Source organism: Sinocyclocheilus grahami, unplaced genomic scaffold, assembly GCF_001515645.1.
Source record: "Sinocyclocheilus grahami isolate Dianchi unplaced genomic scaffold, SAMN03320097.WGS_v1.1 scaffold30.1, whole genome shotgun sequence".
In the NCBI taxonomy this organism is placed as follows: Eukaryota; Metazoa; Chordata; class Actinopteri; order Cypriniformes; family Cyprinidae; genus Sinocyclocheilus; species Sinocyclocheilus grahami.
In genome coordinates, this window is record NW_015505209.1 from 1,992,825 (window position 1) to 2,005,284 (window position 12,460).

A 12,460-nucleotide genomic window follows, 5' to 3' on the forward strand; every position below is an offset into this window, starting at 1 on the left:
ATGCAACCGGCTGTATCCACAATATTGCTTTATTCAGGGAAAAATAATTTTGTCTGAACAAGCAAAACAACAAATAACCAAATATGTTGGTGGATTTTGATGTGAGAGAGGGGATGAACTTTTTCACTGGAGAAAGTGTTATGGATTATGGACTTTAAGCAACTGTTTAAAGTTAAAATGTCTTAATGATAAATGTGTTTCTTACAAACATGCAGCTTTTCACTTCATGTTAATTGATGAACTAGAGTTGTTTGTGTATTATTGTGATGTTTTTATAAGCTGTTTGAACTCTCATTCTGACGGCACCCATTCACTGCAGAGAATTCATTGCTGTGCAAGTGATGTAATGCTAAATTTCTCCAAATCTGTTCTGATCATGAAACAAACATCCTGGATGTCCTGAGAGTGAGTACATTTTCAGTTTAACCATTTTGTGCAGTTTATACATACATACATATGTGCGTGTTACTTCTTATATATATATATATATATATATATATTATATATATATATATATATAAATATATATATATATATATATAAATAAATATAAAATATGATATTTATATAACTTAATACATATACATTTTATGTGATATGATGATCACAATTAAAGAAAGAAGTTTTGAAGACATGGTGCATTGTAGGTAGTTTAAGAACTATCTGTTTACTAAACACTGTCTGTGGCATTAGACCATTGGTGGCCAAAGGAGTTTTCTGTCACACAGGTAAGCTGAGAATTGTTATGTCACTGTCTGTGCATCCTTAACACAACCATACCGTATGGACACAGACACACACGTGACGACATCAGTCAGAGGGCAAGGTGATCTTCTATTGTAACAGACACAACACAAAATCTACTGAAAAAGTCTGTGCCTGACAACATATTGAATGCATTATATATAGTCCAGTTGGATCTTTCGAACCAAGAACCAGTTATCAAAGACAGATCATGTTCAATGATTGAATAGTTGTTGACCCGACAACTGCTCTGACAGTTCAACACACTCTTAAAGGAATAGTTCACCCAAAAATGAAAATTCTGTCATTAATTACTCACCCTCATGTCGTTCCAAACCCGTTCAGAACACAAATTGAGATATTTTTGATGAGAGCTTTCTGACCCTCCATAGACAGCAACGCAACTGACACGTTCAAGGCCCAGAAAGGTAGTAAGGACATTGTTAAAATAGTCCATGTGACATCAGTGGTTCAACCGTAATGTTATGAAGCTACGAGAATTTTTTTGTGTGCAAAGAAAACAAAAATAATGACTTTATTCAACAATTTCTTCTTTTCCGTGTCAGTTTTTGACGCGTGTTCACAAGAGTACTATGACTTGTGAACTATGATGAGTGTGATGCTGCTGACTCAGGAGCCAGCATTCTGATGCAGAACCTGGATGTGCTGCGCCTTGTTTACAAGCAGAGGAAGATGCATGCTGTACATGAAGTCTTTATAAACATGTCTGAACCACTGATGTCACGTGGACTTTTTTAACAATGTCCTTACTACCTTTCTGGGCTTTGTGTCAGTTGTGTTGCTGTCTATGCAGTGTAAGAAAACTCTCGGATTTCATCAAACATATCTTAATTTGTGTTCTGAACATTAACAAAGGTCTTACGTGTTTGGAATGACATGAGGGTGAGTAATTAATGACAGAGTTTTCATTTTTGGGTGAACTATCCCTGTAACAATTTTATGTTTTGGCAAATTGGTAGCAAATGCGTATGACTTTACAATCTCAATCGAACGTTTTTTGTACAATCTGCTTATTAAGCCCCACTGAGGGTTAAGTTTAGCGGCAGACATTCATGCTTTATTTTTTACTAAAATTCTTACATTTTTGTACAAGCTCTTACAAATTCAGACGAATTCACATCCAATTTCATAATTTTGTTTTCTCTTGAGTGGACAGTTTCAATTCGAAACTCAAAAGAAGGACTCCTTAATAAATAAAATGTTGGCATAAGCAAGTTGCATTCTGTGAATTTCGCAAAAATTTTGAGGTTCTGCTTAGCCCCAAATTACGTGAATCTGGTGCAGTTGGGAATAATTTTTAAGAGATCTATGTTAATCAAACAAAATCCCTTTTCAAACCACATTAAATCATCATTATTTAGTTGATGACATAACCACTGTAATCCAATGTTTCACTATTTAAGCATCTCATCAAATTAAGAGAGCTCACCTGTTCAACACTCATGCTTTTCTGGTTTGCGATATTGCATCACATGGAAACGCACACCTCTGGGAAATACGCAACTCGACGTCGGCTTGTGACACATTTCAAGACTTGTGTCAACACGCGATTAATCAGCACTGTCTGCGTGACAACAGCTCTGTCACCAGTATAGTAGAACAGGCGATCCCATTATATCATAATCACCATTGTATGATGATGTAACTCCAATATTTGTTTATAAACAAACACCTCTGATAATGTGATGGATTAGATGAGGCATCTCAAAGAATACAGAACTGCTATTATGTATGATCTTTCCTTGTATTCCATATTGGCAGACAGAGATTCGTTGTGTGCTTTTATAATTTGAGTTTGAGTGTGTCAACATTAGTGAAGTTTACTCTAATAATGATACAGCCTCATGAAGAGACTCTTGAGTCAGTAAATCCTCTACAAATCCAATTATGCCTTGTTAGGGTGAAGGGGCAACCCAGCTGTCCGCAGAGCTGTGTCCTCCGCAAGGCAAGGGGACGGGGCTTATGTTAACCCACTGAAACAATGGAATAGATAACAGACACTGGTCACAGACGGGGCAGCTTACTGCTAGCTGTACTGTTACAACTCCTCATGTGTAGAAACCTCACTGCGGACAGGTGGACAAAAGGAAAGCTGTTGGCATGCCGTTCACATGGTTAGGGATGATCCAGAGGGCACCGGTTGATGCCAATGAAAACATTCATTCAAAAACTGCCTGTCAATAATTCAGAAAGCCCGATACTAGTGCATTATGTTGGCTTGGACAGAAAAGGGGAGCTGGTATACATTCTTAAAAATAAAGGTTCTTTATTGGCATCACTGGTTCCATGAAGAACCCTTAATACTCATAGAACCTTTCTACTGCACAAAAGGTTCGGTGAAGTGGAAAAAGGTTATTAAAGGAAATTGTTTTAAATGTACTAACTAAATCATAAAAATACCATAATATGTTTGCAAATATTTAGGAAATATCCTAAGTTCACATACTTGTTTCACTGGAAAACAATGCTACAAACACTTACTCTACTTTGAAATGTGGATTCTGTGTCGGAATGTCTGTTTTTGTTTTGGTCTGTGTGATTCTGCCCACTGCCAATTTACCCAATAGTATTTTGACACCCTGGGTTGCCATTTGGTGGAAAACACAGTGTATTGCAGCCATGGAAGCCAGCAAACGAACTGGGTCAGAGACCGCAGATTCTACCTGACCTAAAACGTCTCGCCATCCATCTAAAAAGTTCTATAACCAGAAGAACATTAAAAAGCAGATAAATCAACTCATCAACTTACAGTGTAAGGCTCATTACCTTTTATTATCAGTTGCGCTAGTTTCTGTTGCGTGTCCTCAATCTGGCAACCCCCATGAGCGTAGAGTCTGAGAAGAAGGGGGCGGGAGAACCAACATTTTGAATTTCAGATGGCAGCTGTCAATATTACATACTGCACTTTTTAAATGTTCTTTACACTAAGAAAAAAATTGTTCTTTTATAAACTGTTTGCTTAAAGGTTCTTTAAGGAACCTAAAATGGATCTTCTATGTACTCTGCATCAGTAGTTCCATGAAGAGTCTTTAACATCTACAGAACTTTTCCATTGCTCAAAAGGTTATTTAGAGCTTAAAAATAATCTTTGTAATAGTTATTTTAAGAACTGTTCACTGACAGATTTCTTGGGAACCAAAAATGGTTCTTCTGTATGGCATAGCTGTGAAAGTTCCATTTTGGAAGCTTTATTTCAGGGGAGTTTTAAGAACTGATCACTTAAATGTACTTTGGGGAACCTAAAATGGAACTTTTATGCCATTGGTGTGATAACCTCCTTTTGAAACCTTTATTTTTCAGAGTGTAATTAGGAAATATTTTTATTTATGTTGATTGCTAAAGCTTGCACACTTATATATGCTAGTGTGAATGTGTAAACACTGGCCGGTTTTGTCATGTAAATCAAGTGTGTAGGGTGAAACCCGCTGCTCTCTGACACAACCGAGGTGAATTGCTGGGTTTAATTTGAAGTATCCAATATCATCAGGAGCGCAGTAAGCTCCCATAAGAAACATTATCAGGTGAGGAGTTCATCTTGATAATGGCTTCATCATCAACTCACACTCGGTGGGAGGTCTAGGGCCTGCCAACACTTAGTTTATCAGACACCTGATCCAAATCAGTCAACATATTGCATATGAAACTAAGATGCGTATGTGATTAATATCTCAACAGCCTTGCTGTTTTGAACTTGCTGCTTATTAGTATATTGAAGATGAAGTTTGTAGTTTCTAACAGCACTAAACATAATTGCAATCTGTCTGTTTAAACTGAACTGTTTTCTGAAAATATATAGCTAACTCAGACAGAACGTGTTTTTGCATTACACTTTTCTGTTTTTCTATTGTTTTTCAATGTAAAAACATGTCGCTGTACCTTGTTTTTTTTCATTCCACTGCCATGCGTCTCTTTGTTTTTGAATTATGCTACAGTATGACCCCTAAAAGGGTCTTTCTCCAAAAATGTTTCATTATTAATAATGCTTGATGTTTTGCGGTGTAAATCACAAATATTTTAATATCTATATTATAGCAGATATTTTTTTGCAGTTTTTGGATGGCTCTTGAAAGCATAAATAAAAATTGATTGATATTTTTCCCTGTTTGGTGCCTAAGATAGTTTGGATAGGTTTGAGAAATGTTTTATAGTATTTTCATAGTCACTCACACAAAAAGTATTTAAACCTAATCTTAACACTATACACACACAAAAATATATATATATATTACATTCATTTATTAATAGCGTGACATAAATCTTCCCAGGCTTAAATTAGAAAAAAATATGTAGCAGTAAGTACAGATGGACGGTATGTTCCTCGCGCAAACCGGAGCTAATGATAGCACAGCACCATGGTCAGATGTGCCACATTTAGTGAATCTCTCCTGCAGTCAAAGGAATGGTGGGAACATAACACCTCTACTAAAAGAATTGAAACCAGCACCAGTCCACCGTTCCAAAGCGGCAGCTGTTTCCATGGCAGCGTAACTTGTTGAGCAGAAGTGGGCTCTCTCTCAGAAACCCGGTTGCCTCAAGGTCTTCGCTGTCTCTCACTCTGATTGAAACGCACTCCTTCAGAAAACAAACGTTCCAGTTTTTCCGCCAGCAGACGTATTAAAGTGATGCGCTGTGAGGATCTTGTTCAGATTGAAAGCAAAGACGCACATCATCTTGTTGTAATACTTGATTTACAGACAGATTGAACAAAAACAACGCTAAATCCATGACTAATCTTAAGTAATTCATTGCCTGATTCCCCTCATGCAGCATCTATTCTACAAGCAACAGAAACAGTCACTCAAGACAAGAATCTCTTCAAGAAGTCATAGATTGTTCTGAGAGCCTGTAGTGTATAACATTAAAGGAATAGTTATTTTTAAAAAAGTTTATATCATTCTTTATTCACCCTCATGTCATTCCAAACCTATTTAACTTTATTCTTTCACAAAAGGAGATATTTCGCAGGATGTTCATGCTGCTCTTTTTGCATGAAAGTGAACAGTGACCAGGGATTGGGCTTCAAACTGACAAAAAAACTCCATAAAAGTTATAATAACTTAGGATATTATGATAATATCCTAGCTTTTTTTCTTTTGTATGGAAAAGAGCAATGTGAACATCCTTCTAAACATCTTTTGTGTTTGGTGGAAGACAAAAAGTCATACAGGTTTGGAATGACATTTGAATGAGTAAATGATGACAGTTGTCATTTATTTATTTATTTTACAAATCTACCCCTTCAAAAAACATGCAGCACTGAGCAGGCAGATTGCTGAGTCGAAAAAAAATAAAAAACCATGTGGACATTATTCTCTCTACAACAGAACAGGTCAGCCATTAAGCAAAATGCCGCCAGTGTTCCTGTTTTACACGTACAGCGCAATGATCTGAGGACAAACGTCACCAACCTGTCATCCATAAAACAAATTAATGGCAGTATTTTCAAAATAGATGAAGAAGGAGTTGTAGTGTGTCAGCAGAAACAGGTACCACAGTGTCATAACATCACGTTGTAACTGCTTTAAGGGTTTGCTGTTGCATCAGAGTATCTCCAGGATACTAGACTGGCAAAAAAAAAAAGACTTTAAGAAAGAGCTGTGCTCAAAACAAAGGTAGGCTATTGGGTATCTGTGCAAACCAAACACTTCTCAGTCTGCCTTTGGTCCAACAAACAGATCCAAACACACCAAATGCATGTCTTGACTTGGATGAGTCAGTGTTCTTAACTGAAGTTGTCTATGCATGTAAGCTGGGTAGAAGACCTTATTTTATCACTGAATAAAGATTCAGCTTTCAGTTTTTTAAAACCATCATGAACAGAGGTTTATTTATGTGCACATAGTGCTGCATGAAGTTATGACTCATCCTTTTGGACAATGCATTAAAGTGCACCTACCTTTTTCACCAAAGGAAGACTAATGTTCCTCTCCTTCATGAGTGTCTCTAGTTTCTTCCTCACAGCTTTTCTGTTCAAAGCAAACATATCTATGTTTTAGAAAATGCTGTGAATAAAAAAACGGTGTATTTACTCTGAATCAGTTTTACTCAGAAATTGCTGTAAAATTCACAAATAATTACACAGAAACCGTAATTAACACATTAAATTAAATGTGAAGTTTAGAAAATTCATAATAAATACGTATTTGTATAATTCTATAAATTATATGATTTTTATTTATATAATTTAATGACATTTTAATTACATATATGAATAGCCTATTCATATATTCAACTAAATATAGCCTACACCGGCAGTTATTAGTGCTGGAAGCTATACTGCAAGCTACTAGTGACCCCAGCTGGTTAAAGACGTATTTATTCGGATAGCCTGTGTATTATTTTCTCTACAGATTTGCTTTCTATACACTCTGTATATGGCACCATAAGCTTTAGAATATTTTTGCCGATATCATAAGCCTTTTCAGATTGTATAACTTGCACAACTTTGTGCAAAAAAAAAAAACACGAAACCAAAGGTGGAAGAATGCTGTACAACAAACTGCTACACATCAAACGACAATACAATTAGCAGTTCTCTACTTACTTTTTGTCCATAGTCAGATCACTAGCCCTCACTTGTAAGGGTGTGCGAATATTCCTCAGACGCAGTCTTTCTGATGGAGAAGTGTGTCCTGTAGTAAACGGGAGCGCGCATAGTGAAACTGATGATGAGGGCAGCAGGCCGGGCGCGCGCCTCGCACGCACGTGTTCCCTCTTGTTGTGCTCGTCCACGTAACCACGGCGACAACGTTACAATACATTATACAACGAGAAATACGCACTGATCTATATATAATGATTCTCTATTTTTTTTGACGTCACATCATACTTCAGCTTCTCATCAATCTTTCTGTCCAATCAAACGCTCTAGAATCCGAAGCGCCCGCCCCCTACACTAAAATAGACGCTGAAGCCGCGGCTGAAATCGGTCACTTGTCCACAAAATTGGTATTTTCTGTACAGTGAATGGCACGTAGTGCACTGTACAGGGGACAGGGAACGATTCAAACAGTGTAAATATGCTTTCCATTGAGGAAAAAAAGAAGTCTGGTTTGGCGCTGTGTCAGGCTAACCACCGCACCGCACACACACTCTGCTCCGGTCCAGAGACACGATAGCACGGAGTGGATCACATGCGCGAGTCGGCGCTGACCACAAAATGTATCGGAGCTATTTGAATTCTACACAGAATGCTATATTTTATAGCAATATGGATGAGATTGTGGCTAGCATAACCTGTCAAATGCAGCTTTACGGAGCTCAACCGCTCTGAACAGCTCTAGCCCAAGCTGTGATATAAACGAACGCTATTGGCTATTTTAAAAAGGGGCGGGGCTGCTTGATATGTTTCGTTTTTTGAGCAGTGTAGAGTAGCACTTGTTGTTTGTCATTTTTTTTTAAAAAGGGGCGGGGCTGCTTGATATGTTTCGTTTTTTGAGCAGTGTAGAGCATAGACATATAAATGATATGGTGTAGAGTAGCACTTGTTGTTTGTCATTTTTGACAAGGCATCACAGTATGGTAAGGGGCGTAACATTTCCGTCACACGCTTGAGGTATTCGGCCAATCACAACGCACTGGATAGCTGGCCAATCAGAGCACACCTCGCTTTTCAGACCGATGAGCTTTGTAAAAATCGACGCGTTTCAGAAAGGCAGGGCATAGGGGAGACACAATAATGTACAGTATGTGGAAAATAATGTGTTTTTTAACCTTATAAACACATTTCATTACACCAAATTCACAAAATAATGTTATTTTTAGCAACATCATATGACCCCTTTAATTAAAACTAAATAATTTAAAAATAAATATATTTTTTTGTACTTTTTTTACGATTTGTATGGAAATTATGTGCATGCAATATAATATGAATATAAATGTTTTTTTTCACACATAATGTCTCTTATAATTCTCAAGCTTCTCACCGACACTGTTGCAAATACATAGTCCTACATTTTATGATGTATATATACAGTATGATTTCTATTGTTTTACCATATAAATATCCATTAAAATAATAAATATGAATCATTGCATGTTTATGATCTAAACAAAGAGTGAAATAAACCCTTTCAGTATTTATAATGTGAAAAATATTTAGGCTATATTTTTATGGCTGTCCCTTCCATTACAACCAACAAACAAGTTTTCTTAAAAGTTAATGTAGTCTATTTCAGACATAATGTGTGAAAAAAACAAACATTTATATTCATATTATATTGCATGCACATCATTTCCAATCAAGCTGTAATTTTGTCAAATTATGCAAAAGGTGTAAAAATATTATGTTGATATTATATGTATTTATGATAGCCCTACATTAAGTACATTTTATTCCAAAAATATTTTAAATAAACTTTTCATCACATTACACAATGTGTCACTTCAGATGTGTTGGCAGTGTTCATAATTTTTAGACAAAATGACAATTCTTCTGGGATGCCTGTGTGCACTGATTTTAAAATATTGAACATAATAGAAATAACAATCAAATTACATTTGACATAGCTGCTTTCTGTTGCTTTTTTGAAGCTCAGGTCACATGATGATGTGACGATGCCCTCATATTTTCCGTGTGAGGATTTAAAAAGAGACAGTGCCCTTGCGTGATTTAGGCTTCAAGAGACAAAGAGCTCAACAAATGTGTCACTCTACCTGTAACTGATACAGCATGCATCTTTAATACAGGTCTTGTATATGTAACAGAGAACAAATCCTGTATACACACCTCATGCTTCTGTTCAGTGACAACAGTATCCCATCCTCAATGATACAGTGACACAAAATACTAAACTATTAATATTAAACTACTGCAGCAGCATGAAGGGGATTGATAGTGGACAATATAGGTCCACAAATGCTATTATTCAAATTCATATTATTCAAGATTTTAACATTCAGAAACATCCATAAACATAGGCTATTGGACAATATATCTATATCTATCTATCTATCTATCTATCTATCTATCTATCTATCTATCTATCTATCTATCTATCTATCTATCTATCTATCTATCTATCTATTTTTTATATTTATTTATTTATTTATCCTTGTTGAATATAGTTTATACACTCATGGAACATATTAATGGAACATGGAACATTAATTGGTCATTTATTGGGAAATAAAATTTTAGTTATAATAAAGTTTTAATTATAAAAGCATATGAGCATGATCTTTAAAAACATTACCAATTATTAATTGAGGTATTAATTATACATTAAATATATAACATTAATTATTATATTAATAGTAGGCTATTTTATCTGATAAACGTGTTAGTTTAGACATGCAATAGACAGAGTAAGCACTGTGCTTGCTTGTATTTATGTGAAAACGAACATTTTCGTATGCAAGAATATTTATGTGATTAATGTGCAGAAATTAACATGTTTTTATCAGTGTTTGCTTGTAAATTTACAGGGATGAGAAGGAGGGGATTCAAAATTTGTTTTTGTTTTGATTAGACCATATGAAATCCATTCCTCAGGATTTTGTGTTGAACGAAACACTTTCAGCAAATAATATTTAGCTGACTTCTGGCCTGTATGTTGGTCTGAAGTATTGCGCAGTAATTATTACGCAAATAATTAAAAAATGAAATTACGTGCAGGCTACACCAAACCACGATTCTCTTTTCGTGTGGAATTTGCTGTTACTAATCACAAACTAGCTGATCGGCTGACAGCTAGCGGAGTAAAACAAGTGGAGGTAAGCAGGAAGTGTCTTGCAAACAAAGAATATTGGACAATTTACTGGAAAATGCACGAATAATAACCGTGTAATTCTGCTACACTTTCAAATATATTTCAGTTAACATGTTGTGGTTTCGTCGTCTAGCACGAACTCTTTCTTAGCACTCAGTTCATTCACGTGAGCTGTTGTTGAATAGCATTTGTTAGTCACATAATTGAAAAGGTGTTCTTATATTTATGAACGAAAACTTACGTCTGTGTTTGTGTAACGACAATTTCTGGTTTCATAACATCACAATGGCAGTTATTTATTCATGCCAGACGTGCATCTATTCCAATGCATCTCTGCAGAAACTATGGCTGCGTCTCAATACCTATGGCTACACTACCTAGACAGCGTTCATAATTATTATGAAGAATTATGTCTGTATCTGTCGTCTATACTATAAAACCATTATTGTTATGTCTGTTTTCTAAATGCAGGTGAAAATGAGGAAAAACAAAGGGAAAACCAGTACAATAGAAAAGGAGTTTATGTTTGAGTTTAAGGCAGGAAAACATCACTGTGTCCTCAAAGTACCACTTCAGTTCCCTCTCAAAGAAAATGTCAATGATCTTCATGGGCGGATCATGCTGCTTCATAAAATCCCCTGTTTTGTAGAAAATGGTAATATATTAACATTTATTTGAGCATGTATATGATCAAATTCAACTCTCAGATTGTTAATGCATTATTTCCAAGTCATGTATTATTACTGTACATCCTCTAACTTTTCTGCATTGATTTTAGACTTGAAAAACAGCCTGGTTAGTTTCATAGAGAGGGAAACGTTGGTGGATTATGACCGGGAGGCAGAAGGAGCCCTGCAGAGACTCACTAACGGAGAGGTCGACATAAACAAACTTACAAATTCATGGGCCAAGGCCTATTCTGAGGTAAGAGCACAGTTTCAATTTGATTAAATAATTTAGCATCATTGCATTACTCCTACACCATCACCATTTTTACATACATTAGCAATTTTTAAGGTCCATCCTTTTTTTCTTTAAATTAAAATCTTTTTATATTAAAAATGTATATTTTAAAATATTTAAAGGGGTCATATGATGTTGCTAAAAGGAACATTATTTTGTGTATTTGGTGTAATGAAATGTGTTTATGTGGTTTAAGGTTCAAAAAACACATTATTTTCCACATACTGTACATTGTTGTTTCTCCTCTATGCCCCGCCTTTCTGAAACGCGTTGATTTTTACAAAGCTCATCGGTCTGAAAAGCAAGGTGTGCTGTGATTGGCCAGCTATCTAGTGCGTTGTGATTGGCCGAATACCTCAAGCGTGTGATGGAAATGTTACGCCCCTTACCATATTGTGATGCCTTGTCCTGGCCGGAGCGACGAGAATTAAAACCCATTATAAACGAGGCATTTGTTGCATCCAGTGGGGACATAATTACGGATTATAATGACTTATTCTGTCTTTTTACACGTTGCATTGCATCGCACCGCATAAACATAAAACCATGTCTGCATTTGTGATCGGAGAAATGACAAACAACAAGCCCTACTCTACACTGCTCAAAACTCACGTTTGAATCATCAGTGGCAAATTCTTTAAATATAAAAAACTTATTTACAATCTGTGAGTCAGAACAGCCGGCATTGTAGTCTACTCTACCAGGATCAGTAAACAGTCCTCCATAAAATGTGCTGCACACATCTGAATATTTGGGTTGAACTGTTCTGGAACAGTGTTGTAAATACAACTTAACCACTGATTTCTAGTCATGTCCTCTTTTGGAAGGCCAAACAAAGTAGTTTCGCTTTCATAACGAAACGCACAGCATCACACACAGCGGGCTAGAGTGAGCGGCGGCGGCTAGAGTGAGGAACGGCCGGAGGGCTGAGTGAGAGGAGGCCGGTGAGCTTGAGAACGGCGCGGCCTTCTCTTTGAAGTGTTACAAGCTCTTGGTGCATAAAGAAGATCTGTAAAGTT

The 12,460-nt window shown here is 36.2% G+C and overlaps 1 protein-coding gene across 1 annotated transcript in view; it reads left to right on the plus strand.

The window, feature by feature from the left end:
* The first annotated feature begins 10,270 nt into the window (after positions 1-10,270).
* ferry3 (FERRY endosomal RAB5 effector complex subunit 3) overlaps positions 10,271-12,460 on the plus strand; it is a 16,845-nt gene continuing 14,655 nt past the window's right edge. Inside the window, exons 1-3 of the mRNA XM_016259744.1 lie at positions 10,271-10,482; positions 10,950-11,133; positions 11,257-11,402. Of these exons, the coding sequence (XP_016115230.1) occupies positions 10,369-10,482; positions 10,950-11,133; positions 11,257-11,402 (444 nt within the window). The 5' untranslated portion in view covers positions 10,271-10,368. The remainder of the gene's footprint in view (positions 10,483-10,949; positions 11,134-11,256; positions 11,403-12,460) is intronic.